The sequence below is a fragment of the Erinaceus europaeus genome, chromosome 3 (genome assembly GCF_950295315.1).
Source record: "Erinaceus europaeus chromosome 3, mEriEur2.1, whole genome shotgun sequence".
NCBI classification, from domain to species: domain Eukaryota; kingdom Metazoa; phylum Chordata; class Mammalia; order Eulipotyphla; family Erinaceidae; genus Erinaceus; species Erinaceus europaeus.
The window spans coordinates 30704439-30725972 of record NC_080164.1 but is presented as its reverse complement, the minus strand read 5'-3'; the positions used below and the strand labels follow the sequence as shown (position 1 = coordinate 30725972).

The 21534-nt window shown below is 49.3% G+C and overlaps 1 protein-coding gene across 3 annotated transcripts in view; it reads right to left on the bottom strand.

The window, feature by feature from the left end:
• CAMKMT (calmodulin-lysine N-methyltransferase) overlaps window positions 1-21534 on the bottom strand; it is a 192316-nt gene that overhangs the window by 13732 nt on the left and 157050 nt on the right. For 2 of the 3 annotated variants that reach the window (XM_060186972.1, XM_060186973.1), the window contains one exon: window positions 2718-2778. In XM_060186972.1, the coding sequence (XP_060042955.1) occupies window positions 2718-2778 (61 nt within the window). Of the gene's footprint in view, window positions 1-139; window positions 204-1174; window positions 1230-2717; window positions 2779-21534 lie in introns of all 3 variants that reach the window. The other variant, XM_016191184.2, reaches the window with a different exon arrangement.

Here is a 21534-nt window from a genome sequence, read left to right as displayed (position 1 = left end):
GAGCCAAGGACAGGCACCCAGGAGAGGAAGCACCCCAATGCCCAGTGCTGGGGTGCTGGGCCTGGGGATTCCCCTCTGCCAGTGGTCCCCCCGCCCCCCAGCTGGAAAAAAGGAAGTGCACTGCCAGAGCTTTGGGTACTAGCGATGGCCTTTGGATTCCCATCAGTTAAGAGAACTTCTCTGACATCGGCAGAAACAGCCACCTGGAAGGAGGGAGAGAGGCAAGAGAGGGCGAACAATGAGCCCGTGTGCCGCTTGTCTGCGGAGGGACGAGTGACAAGCCTTCAGTATCATGCTTGCTCACCTATTTCTCGGTAACAATCTCCAATCTTTTTTCATTTTATGTCTGCATTATTTTAATCATTCAATCAAATCAGTCAATACTTTTATCATTCCATTTGCGGGAGCCGCTATCTTGCTATCATTCTGTTGGGTAATTGCATTGTGACAGGGGCTGACGGTGCTCTGAGAGGCTTTCATTTGCGGGCTTCTGTTTATCTGGCGCAGCCATCACCCGAGCCTGTCACTCCATTCAGCGGCCTCGCCTGCCCGTGCCCTTCATATAACTTTGCATCCCAGGCAGATGGCTTTGTGAGGGTAATTTTTTTGTGAGCTTTGACATGCTCGCACATTGGGCTGCAACCTCGCCACATTGTGCGGGGGCGACAGGTTTGTCAAATGCCAATCAGAGTAACAATATGCTTTTATTTGTGGAGACATAAAAACTTGTCGGACGCACTGCGCGCTGCGGAGTCTATGCTGAATACATGACTCAGCCCAGAGAGAGGGCCGCGCTGAATGGCCAATCCCGTTCAAAAGAATCTAATTACGGAGCACCGGGATCATGTTTGTTGGGGTAATACTGCAGGCAAAACATTAGCAGCTATATCATGGTGCTCCAACTGTGCTTCTCCCGCTTCCCCACCTCGGACGGCTCTGCCGTGGGACTCGAGGCCGTGGCCACAGTGGATGTGTGGCCTGCTCTCGCTCGGGAGCAGCCCTGCCCAGGCACTGCCCCGCAGGCCGGCTGGGGAGCCCGCCCGCCTGCCCTTCCAGAAGCCTCTCTGGCCGCCGCAGCTGAGGCCGCGCGGTCTCTCCCGGCAGCCCGAGCCCTGGAAGGATTTTTCCTTTTGTTCCTCCCTGTGAATGGGAGCGGGGTGGAGAAAAGACCTACCATGAGCCCAGCCAAGCATGTCATGCCGCCCCCCAGCTCACACGCAGTGAGGCCCCTGCAAGAGAGAAAGAGCCGTGAGCACCCACACACGCGGTCACCGGAAGAGCTGCCCGGGAGGACCGGCCATCTGGGGCGGCCATGGCGGCCAGGAAGTCGCAGGGCGCCACCCGGCCACCTCACGGCAGTTTGCGTTTTAAAAATAATTATGAAACAGAAAAGTCACAAAGCAGGCGGGCCAGTGGGGGTCCCCTCATTAGCGTCCCTGCCACGGAGCCACCGCTGAGCTGAAAGAGCCAGCAGGCCCTTTCTTCCCGTCAATGGCGCCGGCCTTTACAAGCGCACTGGCTAGAGTAGCCAAAGCTAATTGTGCGGCGAGCCGGCCGGCTGCCTCCCCAGCAGCCGTGGCGGGTGGGAGCCGGACACACCACACTCAGGCTCCAGCGAGCGGAAGCAATGAGGAGGGCGGCTCCTGGAACAATGGCACAAAGGCCGGGCAGGACAGCCGCGCTGACCTGCCGAGAGAGGAGCCAGCAAAGCAGGCGGTGGCGCGGACAGGCCAGTGGGCACGGCCAGGATGCCTGGTGGGCAGGCTGGCCCGGCCCTGCCCCCCTCTGTGCCCAGGACAGTGCCAGGCCCCTGCACCCCAACACTGAAGGTGCTCCTCCTGCCTGGGACCCAACAGGGAAACAAGGGAGCAGAGGAAGGGAAGCACAGGAGCAGGTATTCTGCTCGAGGGAGGGAGGGTGGGAGGGAGGGAGGAGGCCCGCCAGGGCCGGCCAGTCCCCAACCACACGGGGAGGACACACACCACGGCACAGGCAGGGCACTCTTATAAAATGAGGATTACAAGAAAAACCTCTGTGCTCTGCTGTAGCAGGCAGCTTTAGAATTTCTGAATAAAGGGAGCCTGTTGTCCCCTTTCTCCTGAGCCCTGGACCCGGCCTTCATCTACAATGCACACTGGCAGCTGAAGACATGCATTTCCGTGGCACGAATATGTAACAGCGATTCGTATTTTACAAATACGGATTGTTAGGTATATAAAAATACTTTTTAAAGCCTGGGGTGGGGTGGTATCTTTAAATAATAGCTATGGGGGACTTCTGGATCGAATAGTCTGTGGTGACTTTTCTGGCAGAAGTTTAAAGAATGTCTTCATTGTTTTTTTTTTCTTGTGTTTTTTTTTTCTTTTGACCTTCACAATCAGTAGATTGATTGGAGCTTCACTTTTGTTTTCCCCAAATCAAAGTAAAATGAAATGCCTTGAGTGGAAATCAAAAGCCTTTGACACATAGAGAAAGCTTGCTGTGCAGTATTGGTACCCGAGGCAATTCAGGCTCCTTTCTCAGAAGCAACATGCCTTCTCCCTGAACTTTTTCCTTTTCTTTCTTTCCTCCTCTCTTAACAGTCTGAGCTGAAGAGTGTAATCACGGCGATTACTAATATGAGAAACAATTCCCACAGGACTGAAAAATACCCCACTAAGTGAGCAGGCAGGGACCATACCCGCAGGACTGGGACCTGTGTGATACGAGTTCGGTACCTGAAGTCCTCCCGGTGCTTGAGGCAGTAGTACGCCAGGACCTCCTCAGACGGCCAGACGCCTGGAAAACACAGGGGGCAGATGTGAGGAGGCAGCTGCTTCTGTCTTGGTCCTCTGAAGAAATGGCTTTTAAAAATGAATGCTTAGTGTGAGCAACGGCAACGTGGATCCAACTTCCTGCAGCCGTCACCCAAAATGTGTCACACTGTCGAGCCTCTTTTGTTGTTATTACAACCCTTTGCCCAGGAAGACAGTAAAACACCCTAAGTAAATTCTGCTAAATCTGAACTCTAGACTAGCTGCAAAAAACTGTAGCCATCCAAACTGTAAGTATTAATGGGTGAATTCTGTGATGCTGCAGACAGATTCTCACTTCGTGCACACGGCCTCCCTGAGCCCAGGGAGGAGGCTCTGCTGTGCACAGGGGGCAAGGGGCCCTCAGCTGCAGCAGCGGATGAAGCCTCTGAGGTCACTGTGCCTTTGGATCTAATTCCACATGCTCATTACTAACAAGCACGATGATTTTTTTCTCTGTTAAAAATCAGCATACAGCAGCCAGGGCAGTGGCAGAGTGGCTAGAGTGCTGGGCTTATATGCATGAGGCCCTGAGCTCCATCCCTAGCATTGCACATGCCAGAGTGACACTCCGGTTCTCTCACTCTCTGCCATCGCTGAATAAGCACATATTTTAAAAATCAAAATGTGGCACAGAAGTAAACACTCTGAATCTTGCCAGCTGTGGGCCAGTGCATGCCCATGGCTGTGATTCTAGGAGAACCAGGCTCCAACACCATCTTCAAGTTTCAGATTTTTGCTCAAAAAGGAGACACACAAGCTCAGAGATGACAGGTTATTGTGGAGTTAAACATGCTTTTCCACTTTTTCTTATTTTTTTTGTACTATCTCTATTTATCTACTGAATAGAGACAGCCAGAAATTGAGAGGGAAGGGGGTGATAGAAATGGAGAGAGACAGAGAGAGACCTGCAGCACTGCTTTAACACTTACAAAGCTTTTCCCCATGCAGGTAGGGGCTGGGGGCTCGAACCTGGGTCCTTGCAAACTGTAATGTGTGTGCTCAACCAGGTGCATCACCACCCAGCCCTCATTTTTTTTTCTCTATACTTCTGGTGCTTCTCACAAATTTTACAATGAGTGCATCATTCCTGGACATCCCCATAGCTGACAAACACACAGAGTGTTCCACCTAGGAACAACTGTGTCGCTAGGCTCTGGAGGAAGAGGGAGTACAGGGCCCATCCATGGAGTGTCACCTCTGGCTACACCCCACGCTACCCCTCCACTTGGTGATTTGAGGCTGAGAAATAATAAAGCAGGAAGGACATTTAACTAAAATTCACACCTCGACTCAGTACAAAAATATGACTTCTAAAATGCATAGGCTTTTAAGTCGTTTTATAATTTTTTGAAGAAATTATAGAGGCTGGTTTTTAACTTAATTATGTGCAAAAATGTAAAGAACAAAGTAAAAAAATTCATCTAAAATTTCACCAGAACTGTATAATCACTGTTAACATTTGCACATGGTTTCAAAAGCCTCTCCAGGGGTGAGGCTGCAGTACTGAACAGGGTCTTGTCACAAGGCTGTCCAGGGGCTCCTGGACAGGCCATGCAGCACACACACCAGCCACCATGGCCCAGCCAGCCAGTGTCCTTGTTTGCATTTGCCAGCCTCCTGGTTTTTCATATTATGAGATTACAGAAAGTCGTGGTGCTTACTTCCTCTCTCTCTCTCTCTCTCTCTCTCTCTGCCTCCTCGGTTATTGCTGGGGCTTAGTGCCTGCACTATGAATTCACTGCTCCTGGAGGCCATTTTTCCCATTTTTGTTGTTATTTTGTTGTTGTTTTTGTTGGATAGGACAGACAGAAATCTAGAGAGGAGGAGAAGACAGAGAGGAGGAAAAAAAGATAGATACCTGCACACCTGCCTCACCGCTTGTGAAGTGGTGGGGAGCTGGGGGTTCAAACAGGGACTCTTAACGCCAGTCCTTGTTCTTTCTACCATGTGCACTTAACCCGCTGTGCTACTGCATGACCCCTTTCTTCCTTTCTTTCTTTTTTTCTTCCTTCCTTCCTTCCTTCCTTTCCCAAACATACGTTTTTCCCCCTCAGGTTACATGTCCCCCCCCAACTGGTCAAAGGTTAAATACATTTCATATTCCATACCCCCAGCCATTCTCCATAAAGTTTGCACCAAACACCCCCTACACACACACACACACACACACACACACACACACACACACACACACACACACTACAGCATAACTTCCTCACAAACCAGAATGAAGAAGTAGCACTTGTTTTGTGTTTGCTGACCTGCTAAGTGTCAGGACTGGAAAGCCAGCTCAGCCTGTCCTCTTAGAGCGGCTGATTTGCGCACCTGGGGCACCAGAGGCCTCAGGTTCAATCCCCAGCACCACTTTCTGCCAGAACTGAGCAGTGTTCTCTCTCTCTCTACCTTCCCTCTCATAAAAAATATACATAAAATAAGTCATTTTGTTAGAAATTACAAAATGTGATTTCAGTGAAATCCAAGTAGGTGTTCCCCATAGCATGCTCTCTAGGCCAGGCCTGGTGTCATGTGAGATTAAAGTGGCTGTCGTTATGGATGTGGGTTGGGGTATGGGCGGAGTCTGTAGATTGGTGTGCCCACCGGAAGGTTACTACTTAGGCATGTTTCTGTCCAGAAACCCCACCAGCCTTAAGCATATCTTAGTTACACTGCCATTCCTAGTTGACAATCTACAATGTCAGACTGGAACCCTTGTCACCTAGGTGGGATGACACCTGGTAATCAGACCCCAAAGTGGTTATCTCAACATCTGCGCCACCCCCTTCCTTACACTGCAACATGCTGGTCCAGAGCAGGTGCTTGCTGAATCGCTTCTGCTGTCCCGTCATCACCATCACAGGCACCACCATCACCAGCACTGTCATCACCACCAACAACATTACCACAACCACCACTATTATTAGCACCACCATCACTGCCAATATCACTGTCACCACCTGCATCACCATCGTCACCAACACTGTCATTGTCACCATCAGCACCACCACCTCCATCATCACCATCACTGTCACCATCAGTATCACCACCAACACTACCATCTCTGTCACTGTCATTAGTCAGCACCACCACCATTATGGTTAACACCATGATCATCACCATCACTGTCAACATCACTATCATTGTCAACGTGTCAACACCTACACCACCATTATCCCCACCACTGTTACCATCAACATCACTATCAACATCACCATTACCGTCACCACCTCCTTCACTGTCAACAGCACTTACCTCATCACCACCATTATTATCACTGTCACTGTCATTACCATTGTTACCACCACCACCATCATTACCATCACCATCTCTACCACCATCACCACTGAGTCACTACTGGCACATATGGGCTGAGTACTTTAGATGGATAATCTCATTTGATCCCTAAAGTGACTCATAAAATATACATTGTCATTATGGCCACTGAAGACCATGAGTTGCAGGGATGTGGAGAGGAGTTCTGGGGACATTGCAGAACTGGAGTCCATCCTGTGCCCAAGCCAGAGGCAACCTCTCCAGTGTGGCCCACCGTGGCAGCTGAGAATCACCACAACTGCAGCCCAGCAGCCCAGCCCAGCAGCCAGTCCAGTGATCAGGAGGACCTATCTGTAGTTCTCATGACCCTGTGAAAAACACACCTGGGAAATGGGACATGCCATATTTGGGTCCCGGCTTCAAGCATCCTGTGACCGTTCCACGCCTGGATCCTGAGCTAATATCACAGTATTTGAGCATCTTTCAGTGAGAGAGAATGCTACCAGTGGGTGCCACTGGGCAGTTTTGACCAACACTGCCTAAAAATCTCAAATCTAACTGCCCACCAGGAAGTATTTTCAGTAGGATTCAAAATGGTCTTGGAAGTGAAGTCTTGAACACACGTGCATTTTAGGTGAGTCAGGATGGCTTTGTCAACAGCCTTCAGGGCCTCAGAAGAGAAGCATCTACAGTTCATTGCTGGGCAGGGTTGGGGTTGTCTACACCGTGTGTTCTGGATGGGGTGCGTTTTGGCCAGCAAATCTTAGCAAGTGCAGCCACCCTTCCTTCCATTCCTGAACACAGCAGGCTACTTTTCTGCAAACTCGTCGCCTTCCCTTCTGCACAGCAGCCAGCTTTCCAAAGGTTTCCAAGCACAGGTAGAAGACATCAGGTGTGAGCTCAGGCTGGTATGAGAAGGTGCTCTCCCTCAGGTCTAACATGTCAGGTGTTACTCTCAGGAGAGATGACCCAGAAATCAGAAAGCCAGAGGGGGTGCTGGGACCCCCAAATCATGCCCCTCCAGCTTGGTGCTCACTCTACGAGGGATCTGACCACAGCTCTGTCAGCCTCCTACACTCAGTGCCGGGCGCATGGTGGACACAGGTGGTCCACCTTAGCTCCAGCCTACCTGTACGATAGCCTTTGCCCCTTTGTGCTGTTCAGAGAAGTGAATTTCACTTCATTTTCCTTCCCCAGTTTTCAAATACTCATTATAAATGAAACAACATGGGGAAAAGGTTTTTGTGATTATAGCCTTCATTCTCCAGCAACACACTGGATCTATAAATTTACGTACCATTGTAGATGTAAATTACAAAATTTATATTCCACGATATTAAAACATCTATTCCAGAAATGATTACCAGTTGTGAAAGGCAGACAGGCTTATCACTTGCTGTCAGTTGTTCATGTCTAGTTAAGCAATAATGTGCTAAACTGCTCTTTTGTTTTGTGCAAGAATTTTGGCAATAGAAGAAATGAACACTCAGCTAATAAAAACTCGCTGCTCTCGGCTTTGATGGGAGCAGCTGCCTGTCCCTGTCGCAGGCCGCAGAGCCATCGAGCGGCTAAGCTGCTTACAGGCGGGTGGCCGGGCAGAGAGCTGTGCGCTCAGTCCTGGGTTAATTTTAACAAAGATGCATCTGACATATTTGAAAATGCATTAGGTGGGTTTGGAAGCATACACAATTTCTCCTTCTCTTAGATGTCGTCTGCAGAGTCAAAGGCTAGTGTACACACCAAGAGACACAGAGCAAACACAAGACATGCAGAAAAAAAACACATGCATGAGGCCGCTGGAACAAGGCTGTGCAGTGGAGGGCAGCTGTGGTCCGAGGGGTGACTTTTCCAGCCAGAGAGACAGAGGGAGGGAGAGAGACACCAAAGCACCATTGCTTCCTTTAGTGCTCTGGCATGTCCCATGTGGTGCCAGGGCTTGAACCTGGACCGTGTCCATGGCAGATGCCCTCTCTGGTGAGCTATCTCTCTGGCAGCGAAGTCACACATGCACGTAGCCCTAGCTCCACACAGTTGCCTAGTGTGCTCAGCTCTGAGCAGGCTTGTGGTGGAGCCAGGCTCCCTGAGGCCTGCCTGTGGCTTTTCTTCTGGAAGGAGGCAGTCAGCAAAAGCACAAGGAATCCTCATTCTGGATTCACATGTTGGGGGAGATTTCACCGCCCAGACAGAAACCTCTCAGTGCTTCAAAGGACGCAGCCACATTCCACATCCAACGTCAGGCCTGATGTTGTGGTCAAGGCCTGTGCTGGTGCTCTCAGGCACCCTAGCTGGCCACAGAGGGGACAGCTGTGGCCCAAGCAGCCACTCACACCTTAAAGGCTGGGACAGGCACGAAAGGCAACCCCTCTGCAGAGACAGTGGCACCACACCTGGCTTTCAGGACTGCATCCCCATCCATCCCCAGCCACTGCTCCACGACATTACTCACTTACTCTCGTGTCCACATGCAGTAGGATTGCTTGCTGCATCCCTGGGCACCTGTGGACAGGTGGGAGGGTCAGTCTACTTTGCCTGGATATGTGTGGGGTCCGGGGGCAGCAGAGTCTTGCAATGAGGCTCTAGGAGTTCAGTTCTCCCAAAACCCTCCCAGCATTATGGGGTGTGTCCACATTTGGGAGGGGTCAGAGCCTCTACTTGGGTGCAAGTCCATGGCTGTGGTAGCTCTGCTGGCCGCCTGGCCTTGTGATGGGCAGTTAATAGATGTATCAGCCATTCGGGTATATGCTAAGCCACAGAGAGACTGGCTGCCTGATACGCTGATTGATTAGCATGGGGAGATGGTGTCTTCTTGACAACCTGAGATTATGCTCCGGCTCAGCTCCAATTGCTTACACCTCTGCTATTGGGTTTAAAATTACAGTCCTGTCATCTAAAATCTCTCCTCAATGAAATTTTTACCATATATAAAAATTAAAGGGAAAAAGAAAGTGGAAGGCTGGGAAAAGAGGAAATGGAGCAGATAGATTTCAGGCAGCTGCGGTGGCCTCCACGAGGAAAGCTTGCTATGCAAATCCTTTGGAGAAGGGTGCCCCTTCATTAATGCCAAGCCACACATGCTGACTTGCAGGCCAGCTTCTGAGCAAAACACAAGGGGGGGGGGGGAATCACAGGACACAGTGACCCAGACTTTGATACAGCAATGTTGGCATGGGGTAGGTCAACTGCCTTCCTTTTTTACTATTATTTGATAGGGCAGAGCTAAATTGAGGAGATAGGGAGAGAGAGACACCTGCAGTACTGTTGCACTGCTAGTGAAGCATCCCCCATGCACCATTACCCAGCCCCCATCTTGCCAAGTCTTTTGGAGTGCCACTCCCGAGACTCACAACTTTGTTGTTGTTTTAAAGATTTACTTATTTATGAGAAAGAGACAGAGACAAAGAAGTAGAACCAGAGCATCACCCCGGCACATGCGTTGCCAGGGGTTGAACTCAGGACCTTGTACCAGTGAGTCCAGCACTTTATCTGCTGTGCCACGTCCTGGACCGCTGAGCTTCCTTTCTGAGGCAGCACAGGACTCAGTGAGAAGACTCAGACCAAGGCTGTTTGTCAGAGGGTGATCTGGGAGTGAGAACCCCTGGTCCTAATGTGTGGCTAGTATTGTCCAGTGTCCACAGACATGGTGATGAGCTGGGATGGGCATGTAGAAACTGGCCACTGCAGCCCAGCCTGGCTCACAGCTGCTGAAGGCCGGCAGGAGGCAGGGCTGGATGGCTCCCTGCCTGCTCTCCCTCGCCTCGTCTCACGCCTGCATGTCTCCTAAATGTTAGTTCTTTTACATGAGTGAGGGGGACGGAGTGGCAGCATCAGGCCCCGCAGCGAGCCCTGGCTTAATGCATGGTGACTCGGTGCCCTTCACTGCGTGCCCGCCCGATTCTCAGGGAATTAAGTGGCATCATGTGAAAGCGGTTGTGATGTGAACAGCATGGGCATAACTGGTATTAAATGTCCCTCTCGGCCTAAGTGAGCCATCCTCGAAGGTGACTAATCAGAATGAAAGGGGGCTGGGCCTGTGCCTCCACCAGGATAAAAGATTTTGATTGGTGTGTGTGTTTGTGTGTATGTGTGTGTGACATTAAGGCTCTCTGTGTGTATCTGTGTTTGTGTGTGTGTCTGTATCTCTCTGTGTATTGTGTGTGTCTGTCTGTATCTCTCTGTGTTATGTGTGTCTGTCTGTGTGAGGAGGTAAAGAAAGGCTTATCAGCAGCTCTCCAGGTTGCTGCCTCTATGAAGGGTCATCCTTGCATGAGGAGCCTGTCTGCGTTCACCCCTCAGAGCTCTGTGACAGCCTCACTACTGAGCGTGTAAGAGGAGTGACCAACACACCAGGTGGCCCACATAACCCCCTCCCCCAACCCACACAGCACTGTAAAAGTTCCCCAAGGATGGAAATGTACTGTCTTATGAATGAATGAATGGTGAATGAGTGAGTGGCCTGATAAATGGGACCATTGCCTTGCAGGACGCTCACATAAAGATGCTGAGAATGTTCTGCATGAATCACACGCTCCGCTCCTGATCTCTTCACGCAAAAGCCACTTGCATGCAACCTGAAATCGTTTTTTTGTGATGATACTTCCCTGATGCTTTTGACAGAACTCATTCCATAAAGATAATCTCCAGTGTTCTCACAGGGCTCTAATCTCTTTCTCTCTGTATAGATTACTTTCTCCATAATATCACTTAAAAGAAAGTAATGTTTTGCCAACCCCCCAATGTTAAATCAGCAGCATGGCAATGGAAAGCTTTCTGACCTACTTTAGATCTGCGTCGCTGTCAGTGGTGCAGAAACACTAGTGCCAGGAGACGGGTGTCTGCCTCGAGGAGTCAGACCTCTGCAGACAAACATGCACCAGGTACAGCTGGCCACAGTGCCATGTGCCTGCAAGCTGAAGAGGTGCCCTGAGCAGCCCATCCGCTCCTTGTGTCCCTTCTTCTCCTGACCAGACAGTGTGGCTCAGACATTCAGGGATGGTCAGAGGTGCCCCGGTGCCCCCAGGGCAGTTTAGCGCCCACTGGGCACTGGTATGAGGGACCCACTCAGGGTGAGTGCAAACTGAGGGAAGCACCAGCAACAGGCCGTGTTCCCATCATTGGAGACACCACCACACCGCCCACATGATCAGTCAGAAATGAGCAAGGCCAGAAGCAGTCTCGCCTAAGATGGGCTCAGGACAACCAGCCTGGTCCACACAGAGCTGGGCTGGCAGCCAAGGGTGACCAATCACACAGGGGACTGTTATTTCTTTTTTAAAAAAATTTATTTATTTATTTATTTATTTATTTATTTGATAGAGACAGAGAAACTGAGAGGGGAGAGAAAGATAGAGAGAGAGAAAGAATGACACTTGCAGCCCTGCTTCACCACTCATGAAGCTTTCCCCCTGCAGGCAGGGACCAGGGGCTTAAACCTGGGCCCTTGTGCTCTGTAACATGAGCACTTAACCAGGTGCACCACCACCTGGCCCCTGGGATTGGTATTTCTAAGGAAGCATCACGTTCCTTAAAGTCTAAAACATCTCAGTGTGTGAGAATTTCTTCTTCTTCCTCTTCCACTTCTTCTTCCCTACTCTTCCTCCTCCTCCTCCTCCTCCTCTTCTTCTTCTTCTAGCTTTTTTTTTTTTCTGCCTTTCTTTTACCAGAGCACTACTGAGCTCTGGCTTATGGTGGTGTGGGAAGAATGAACCTGGGACTTTGGAGCCCCATGAAAACTTCTAAAGCCATGTATCTGCAAAAGATGGCTTGCCAAGTATAATGGCATCAAAGCATGGTTTAAAAACACATTTACTGGGCTGGTGAGATAGCTCACCTGGGAGAGCGCCTGCTTCGTCATGGCACAGAAATGGACTGAGGGTGTGGTGAACTTCTAGCCAGAAGGCATACAGGCCAGCAGCCAGAGGCACGGGAGGGCACATGAAGGAGCAGGTGACCCATTCTGGCCCTGCCCGAGTGGCATCCTAGTCCTGCTCTGCACAGACCCCACGTCCACATCACCTAAGCCAGACTGAGTCCTCTCCACCTTGCCTACGGCCGCAGCAGAGGCTGCCTTCTGACACACTGACTGACCCTGTGTGCATGTGTGCAGATGCAGGGTGCATGTGAGAGTGCACAGATGCTGCATGAGAACATGCATGAATAGAAGGACATCCATGAGCATAGGTGTGTGAGTGCATGTTGCCTGTACATACACGTGCATGCCCGTGTGCTCTCCTGGGGCAGGGAGAAGAGAAGCACTGCCGTGGCCTGCATGTCCAGGTAGTGGGGTCGGCTGAACACATCTGAAGCCCAGTGAGCCACCGAGGTGTAATCGAATCAGCCGGGCACTGTGGCAGCCTGAGGGGCTGTCGTCCCCAGTTACTACTCAGTCCTGCAGAGACCCGGGCGCCCGCATTCCCTGGGGACAGTGAGCGGGTGCACCTAGGTGTGGGGAGAGGCATGGCACATCTGCAGTCCTCTGCTGGGGTGGCCCCTGCACAGCCACGGAGAGGGCAGTGGTCACCTGCATCCGTCCCAAACTCTGTCCGGAGGCACAAAGGCAGAAAGATGGTCACCTGTCACATGGAAAGAGAAACCCTTTTGCTCCAGCCTGTGGCTACATTATTTTCTTTGAAGACAAAAAAAATGGCTTTTAAACTCCAGCCACAAAACCCAAGTCGCAGTGAATCTGAGATGGGATTAAGATAATTGCTTCAGCAGTCAGAAACATCACCCCGAACCATCCGAGGGGCACAGGCCATATTAAGAGCTTTCCTCAAATGTCACCTTTCACAGCAGAGTAATCCTTCCACTTGGTACAGGACTTGCTGAGGGGAGGGAGGCAGCTCAGCGCTCCCTGGGCATGTTTGTTTTCTCTTTCCAGAGGCTCATTAGCTTCTCTGTCCCTCTTAATGGGCTCATTAATGTGCACGAGTGCCGCCAGCCCCAAAGAGGAGCCTGGGTACGAACGAGCAAGTAGATCTCACAGCAGAAGAAACTTTGGAAAGTGATGGAAATGTGACTCATAATCACATCATCCTGAGTTGACTTCAAATGCCTCCCACCCTAGCACCCTCCACTGCCATGATCTGCACACCAGAGCCTCCCCCACCTCATGTCAGCTTACACGAGACACGTTCCCTGCGTGAGGAGCCCCGACACACCCAGCACCCCACCATCCTCGGGCAAGCTTCCACCACCACAAGTGAGTCTTTAAAGACAGGTCTGCTCACTCCCTTTATGAGCGCACAATCTGCCACTGAGCTCTGTGGGGCGCTGGGGATCAAAGTCAGGGTCCCACACATGGGTGCCCGGCACTCCATGGCTCAGCCCTGTCTGACCACTGTGGTTGTCACTGAACTAGTAACTTGTGAGTCTGCTCTACCAGGTGTGCCCCCACCTGGCCCCTTTAAATGCCATCCATCTGCTTTTCTTTTCTTCTCTTCTCTTCTCTTCTCTTCTCTTTCTTTCTTTCTTTCTTTCTCTCTTTCTTATTGGCCGGGTGATCCATACTCCCAGCCTGTTTCTCTTCTCTCTCTCTCTCTCTTTTTTTTTTTTTTTTTTGCCTCCAGGGTTATTGCTAGAGCTTGGTGCCTCCACCACGAATCCTCTGCTCCTGGAGACCATTTTTCCCATTTTTGTTGCACTTGTTGTTGTTTTTATTGCTATTGTTGTTATAGCTGTTGTTGTTGGATAGGACAGTGAGAAATCGAGAGAAAAGGAGAAGACAGAGGGGGGAGAGACAGATAGACACCTGCAGACCTGCTTCACCACTTGTGAAGCAACCCTCCTGCAGGTGGGGAGCCGGGGGCTCGAACCGGGATCCTTACGCCGGTCCTTGTGCTTTGTGCCATGTGTGCTTAACCCACTGCGCTACCGCCTGGCCCCAAAATCCTATGTTTCTAAGTGAGCACAGAAGTATGTTACAGCCCCTGGAGGGCACTGTAAACATGTCTGTCAGGCAGAGCTAGGTAGGGTCCCAAAGAAGAAGTAAATTGGGGGTCAGGGAGACAGCTCAGCCAGCCAGAGCCCCAGCATGTGTGTCTAATACCATCTTCTGCAGAATGAGCAGTGCTCTCTCCTCTCCCACCCTCTCTCTAATAACAAATGAATATTAAAAAGAAGAGAAAGCAGACTTGAGGATGACGAACACCCAGGTCTGGAGGGTCACACACCTGTGACCTAGGAACATCCAGGACAGGAGGAACACACAGTGACCATGGGACATTCAGGACGGGGGGGGGGGGACACACCTGTGACCACAGGACATCCAGGGCAAGAGGGACACACAGTGACTAGGGGACAGAGCCAGTGGCCGAGCCCCCAGGAATGTGAGTGCACAGCTCTCTGGTCTTGCCTGGCTGGGTGGGCACTGGCACACTCAGAGGGCAGCACACAGAGAGAGGACTCACTCACGCCAGGCCAAGGGAGGCCCCATCAAGTGCTCCAGTCACACTTCCCATGTGGACTTACTTCCCAAATGCAAGACACAAATGGCTGATCCTCAGGCCCTCACCCTGCAGGAGTCCACCCTTCCTGAGTAGAGGAGAGACCAGCAAACATCTGTACCTCGAGGCCGGCCCGGCCTGTCAGCGGTAGAGGCATCATCTACCTAACAAGGCTCCTATGCCAGAACAATACAAAGGCCCTTTTCAGCCACAATGATCACTCAACTTGGGAACTGACTGAAAAGGAAAATAGCCCTGAATGTCAGAGAGGTGAGGCTGAATCACTACTCAAAATAGGACTCATCCTATGAGTGTGCCAGTTTTTCATTCTTATATAGAGACATGGTGAAGGGGAGACACCACAGCCCCAGAGCTGCCCCCAGCACTGTGGCACCTTCCATGTAGTGCCAGGACTGGGCCTGGGTCATACACACAAGGCACTGGCTGAGCTACCTCTCCCTCCCTGAAGATGAGAGAAGCTTTCAAAGGCACACAAGGCCAGTCAGTGGTCACCACTGAGCTGCAGGACAAAGTCATGGACAGGCTGCCATCCTCTACCTGGTGCAGCAGGAAGCACTTCTGGGGTAGCTGTGACCCGAGGTGGTATTCAGTGGCACGGAGGTCCCCGTGCAGGACATGGCCCCAGCCCCTCCAGAGGGTCAGTCTGTCTGTCCAGGCTGGTGTCCCTGCACTGTCCCTGGCACAGAAGGACAGATGTTCGTGCCACACCAGGGGTTGAGAGAAGGCTCCCTGCAGGACTGCTTTTCTGAGAAAAAACAGGGAATCTGCATAACTTTACAAATTCCCAAACCCCTTCAGAAGTGGTTTAGACTTCCCCACAGGGTAATGGATGGGGCTTCCTGGGTCAGAGAAAAAATGCTGCAAGGGGCTCAGAGGGGGCCGCCGGGTGTGGCCTCCTTGCCTCTGCAGCCCGGGGTTCGAGCACAGGGTCAGGTCTCTTCCTCTTCATCTCTGCACAGAAAATAAGTGTGGGCTTGGGAGCATGCAGTCATGCCAAGCCTGGTGCTGTGACACCACACACACAGTTGTCCCCATAAATGAGAGTGTGAGGATGGGGGGGGCAAGGCTGCCCCAAGGGGAAGGTGAGTGAATCCTGCATCCCAAACACTGTAGCTGCCTTGTCAGGCTCTACAGTGAAGTCAGCCTCTCCTGAGACTCCCCAAGCTGGTCAGAAGTGCTGAGGCCTGTTGCCCACAGAGTAGAGGGCACCTCCCATACCCAGGGCAGCTATGTAGGACCAAGCACATAGCACTGAGGGCAAAGGGGGGTGGAGATGGCCTGGAAGAAGAGTGGACCGGTGAGGTCCAGGCCTCAGGATGCATGGACAGTGAGCCAGGGATAAAGACTGTGCCCTCAAGGCTGTGTAGGATAAAGGGTGCCAGACACAGGCCTGGGGTCCAGGTCACAGTCACTCTTAAGGACACTTGGTCATGAGTCCAGGTCCTGGTCACTCCTCGGGTGTGTCATTCCCCCACCCCACCCCCAGCATGGAGGCACTCTGTCCCCACCAGGCCCAGTCCCTCTGTTCACAGGACAGGCCTGTCTGCTCTAACAGTTCTGCAGTCCTGCTCTGGACACTCCTGTGGGGAGGTGACAGTGAGCTTCCCAACAACACACCTGAGGTCCTGTCAGCGTGTTGAGAGGAGCTGCAGCACTCCTGAATCTGGTGCCCCTGAGAGCCTGTGGCAGCCACTCCCTCCTGCCCCCAATACACATATACACTGGTTAGCTCACCCCCAGCCCCAGCACAAGGTGCATTCAAATAATGAAAGCGAGGGTGATGGGTGGAGCCATCTCCAAGAACATCAGAGGCAGGGAGGGAGCTGGAAAGGGTGCTGTGAAGTTAGGGAGAAAAGCTGTTTGCACTGCAGCAGGGGAGGTGGCACCTATTCCTGACAGGAACAGGCAGGGGTGTGTGTCACTGCCTGGAGCCCCACATGGGAAAAGCGATCCAGGACCATGACCATGTTGGAGGGCTGCAGGTGTCCGTCTCTCTCTCCCCTCTCAAATTCTCTTTGTTCTCACAAATAATAATAATAATAATAATAAAAGATTTTTAAAAACTGGCTACCGTGAGTGGTGAATTCATAGTGCTGGCACCGAGCCTGAGCAATAACCCTGGTGGCAATAAAAAGATAAATGAATATTATGCAAAAAACTCTCATGCCTGAGGCTCGAGGTCATCGGTTCAATCCCTAGGACCACCATAGCCAAAGCTGAGCAGTATTCTGGTTTCAGTCTATCTATCTCTACTTCATAAATAAATAATAAGCATCAGATATGAGAGGTTGTAGGGTAGGCAAAAGTTCAAATTCCAAAGTTTAACCCTTAGGGCAATGTTTAAACTTGAACGGGCAGTAGAGAAAAATAGAATACTAAAATATAGTACAAAATCAGAGAGAAAAACTAAAGGAAAAGTTGATAGAAATGAAAAGAAAAATGTACAAGTACATAAAAATGAGAGCATATTTCCCTGTATCTATGTTGGTGATGAACAGAAGAAGTAGGCAAAAGCTAGCAAGGATACAGAAGATAATAATTCTGTTGACAAATTATATTTAGCTGACATGCAGCACAGCACACCAAACTAGGACAGAACACACATGTACAGACCAATTCATCAGGACAAACCACACAAGGGCCACAAAGCAAATAAATCTCCATAAATGTGAAGGGCTAAAATTACCCAGGATCTATCTCTGGACCAACCAAAATCAAGTGAGAAAGTAACGACATAAGGCTGGGGAGACAGCACAATGACGGGGGAACCAAGAGCCTAGGCTCAATCCCAGCACCCTAGAAACCAGGCCTGAGTAGTGACCTGGAAGAGGAGAGGAGCGGAGGGGAGGGAAGGGAAGTTGATAATATAAAGATGCCTTGGAAATATCCAAATATTTGGAAATTGAACTATGCTCTGACAAACGATCTAGAGGTCAAAGAATAAGTCACAACAACAGTTAAAAATATTTTGAGTGGTCCGGGAAGTGGCACAGTGGATACAACGATGGTCTATCAAGCATGAAATCCTGAGTTCAATCCCTGGCGGCACATGTATTAGAGTGATGCCTGGTTCCTTTTCTCTCTCTCTCTCTCTCTCTCTTTCTCTTTCATTAAAAAATAAAATATTAAAAAATATATTTTTAGGGAGTTGGCACAGCAGGTTAAACACACATGGTACGAAGCGTAAGGGCCGGCTTAAGGATCCCGGTTCGAGCCCCCCACTCCCCACCTGCAGGGGGTCGCTTCACAGGCGGTGAAGCAGGTCTGCAGGTGTCTGTCTTCCTCTTCCTCTCTCTGTCTTCCCCTCCTCTCTCTATTTCTCTCTGTCCTGTCCAACAACGACGACATCAATAACAACAACAACAATAATAATAATACAACAACAAGGGCAACAAAAGGTAAAATAAATAAATATAAAATATTTAAATATACATTTTTAACTGAATGATAGCTAAAAATATAACACCAACAATTTTGGGATGTGTTGCAGTTAGGAAGGAAATTTGCAGATTTGAATACCTGCAATAGAAAAAAACCCAAAGGTTTAAAATCACTTTGGGGAGCTAAAAAGAACACACTAAAAGCAAAGTAGATACAATGAAAAGGGGGGGAAACATAAAGTAACAAAATAGAAGAGAGAAAACATCAATGAATTTTTTTTTAAATCTTGCTTATTTGAAAAGCTCAATAGAATTAATAGGTATGTCTCTATACAACTAGGTAGAATGTCAAGAAAAAAGAAAAGAAAATACTGGAGTTGGGAATGAAACAGGGAATACTGCTGCAGTTCCTACAGATTTCAAAGGATAATAAGGGGAAAGTATAAATATGTTGATCTGACAATCCTGAAAGTATATGAAATAAAGAAATTTCTTGAAAGACACACATGGTAGAAGCCGACATAATGAGAAGTAAAATCTGAAGTACTCGGCCTGCTTAGTCAAAAGTGTAAATATTTTCCTGTACAGAATGTTCTGTGCGCAGAAGACACCAGCAATTAATTCTACCAACTATCTCAGAAGAGTTATCTACGCCAATTCTTCTAGAAAAGGGAGAGAGTGTGTGTCAATTTATTTTACGAATCGAGTGATAGCTTAACACATAAACCAAAGTTACTACGGGGCTTTCAGGAAAGTTGTGACACATTTTGGATAGAAATACATAGATCCTCACCCCACCAGCAGGGGAAATGCTTCACAATTGGTGAAGCAGGGCTGCAGATGTCTCTCTGTCTCTCTCCCTCTCTATGACCCCCTTCCCTCTCAATTTCTGGCTGTCTCTATCCAAATAAAGAAATAAAGATAATTTTTTTAAAAAGAGATACATAGAAAAAAATGTCATGACTTTTCCGACAACCCAATACAACAAAACTTCAAGGAAAACACAAATCATTGTGGCTAGAATGGCAGGTGACATGACCCTGAAGAAACAGTAGCAAAGTCACCTCTTAACATCTGTGAAAGATAACATCTTAAGACAAAGTGGCATTTATCCCAGGGATGAGAGGCTGGATTCGTGTGAAACAATTAATCGTAATACACCATGTTAACAAAATTAAGGATTAAGAATGATACAACCATGTCCAAATATACAGAAACATAGTTGGACAAAATCCAACACATAGTCATGAGATTTCTTAGTAATAAAATAAATAAAGCATAGAAGGAATCTCCCTCATTTATCTAAGGGAGATTAGATAAATGAAGGGAATTAACAAAACCCTAGTAGCTCACGTCCTTGTTCAAGGGTGAGAAGGCCAGCCCTCTGGTGAAAGTAAAACACAGACACTCAGTGCAGAGTCCCTGGTGCACCTGTGGGGTAACACAAGGAAAGGACACAGGAAGGGAGTCCGGGCGGTAGCAGTAGCGCAGTGGGTTAAGTGCACATGGCACAAAGCATAAGGACCGGCGGAAGGGTCCGGTTTGGAGCTCCCAGCTCCCCACCTGCAGGGGAGTCACTTCACAGGCGTTGAAGCAGGTCTGCAGGTGTCTGTCTTTCTCTCTCCCTCTCTGTCTTCCCCTCCTCTCTCCATTTCTCTCTGTCCTGTCCAACAATGACATCAAGAACAACAACCATAATAACTACAACAATAAAACAAGGGCAACAAAAGGGAATAAATAAATCATATAAATATAAAAAAAAGAAAAAGAAAAAGAAAAGGACAGAGGACACACAGAGTCCTGGTATGGCTGCCTTTACTAAGAGAGGACATGATCTTGTGTGTGAAAAACCCTATGGAGCCTTCACAGACACCATCAGAAGTAATGAGTCGACTTAGCAAAGCCAGAGAGTTTAAGGTCAGTAACCACCACTCAGTAGCATCTTTATATGCCAGCAATACACAACTGAAAAGTGAGATAAGATGGCATTAACTATAGCACTGAAAAGCATGACAGGAGTAGTGAACTCACACACAAGAAAGCCGCACCATCTCACAGATTCTGAGAATGACTGTGGTTATCAGAAGGCATGGGGACAGGGGGTAGGGACACCCAGGGACTCTGGTGGCTGAGCTGTGTACACACACACACACACACACACACACACACACACAGAGAGCAAAAATGATTCTTCTGAAATCTTACAGGTTTGCAAACCAGTTTAAAGCAATGAGACAAGAATAAGGTTGAAGGAAACACAGGGTATGTGTGCAGGAACTTTCTGCTGAAGACAGAGACATCACTGTGGGGTGAGAGAGGGCTCCCTCGTTGGGGTCCACATCACTGAGGGGCCAGCCCTGGGGTCCAGGGCCAGGTGGTCTGAGCGTTGACTCACAAGCATGAGGCCCTAAGTTGATCACTGGCATTGCATGTGCCAGAGTGATACTCCCCTTCCATTTCTCTCCTTAATAAATAAATATTTTGGGGGTTGGGAGGTAGCGCATCGGGTTAAGCGCACGTGGTGTAAAGCACAAGGACCGGTAGAAGGATCCCGGTTCGAGCCCCCGGCTCCCCACCTGCAGGGGAGTCACTTCACAGGCAGTGAAGCAGTTCTGCATGTGTCTATCTTTCTCTCCTCCTCTCTGTCTTCCCCTCCTCTCTCCATTTCTCTCTGTCCTATCCAACAACAAACGGCATCAACAACAACAATAATGACCACAACAAGGCTACAACAAGGGCAACAAAAGCGGGAAAAAATGGCCTCCAGGAGCAGTGGATTCACAGTGCAGGCACTGAGCCCCAACAAAAAACCTGGAGGAAAAAAAAAAAAAGTAAGAAAAATAAATAAATAAATAAATAAATAAATAAATGTTTTTAGAAAAACTATGTCTGGGTTTAAACCCTGGGTCCCCACCTGCTAGGGGGAAGTTTCACAAGCAGTCATATAGTGCTGCAGGTGTTTCTCTCATCTCTCTCCCTATTTCTCCCTTCCCTCTCAAATTCTCTGTGTCTATCCAAAATAAGTAAATATTTTTAATAAATGTCAGCACGGGGATGGCAAAATAGCTCCCTTGGTTAGTCACTCACCTTGCTGCTTTGTATGGGCACAGGTTCAAGTCCGCCCCCCACTGTACTAAAGGAAGCCTTGGTGCGGTGGTGTCTTCTCCATCTCTAGATCTCTGTCTCTGTCTTTGCCTTTCTATCTGAAATAGTTGATCTGGAGCAGTTAGACCCCAGTGAGAACCTCTCCCCCCCCCAAAAAAAAAAATCAGGCAGGTCTTTCCAAATTTATCTATGGAGTCACTGTAACTCTAATTATAGTAGCAGCCAACCTTTAAAGAATCAATGTAGAGAAGGGGTGCAGGTGGTTCATACACTAGAGCACACAAGTCATGATGGCAAGGACCCCGGTTCGAACCCCAGGCCATCACATGGGAGCACGTACATAGGGAGACCTTTCAGGGAATAGATAGCATAGTGGTTATGCAAACAGTATCATAGGGAGACACTTCACAAAGGCTGGAGTGGTGCTCAGTGTCCTTCTTCTCTGTCTCTCTCAGCCATTAGGAGCAGTGGAGCTGTGCAGGCACGGAGCCCCCGTGATAACTCTAGTAGCAACAATAATTA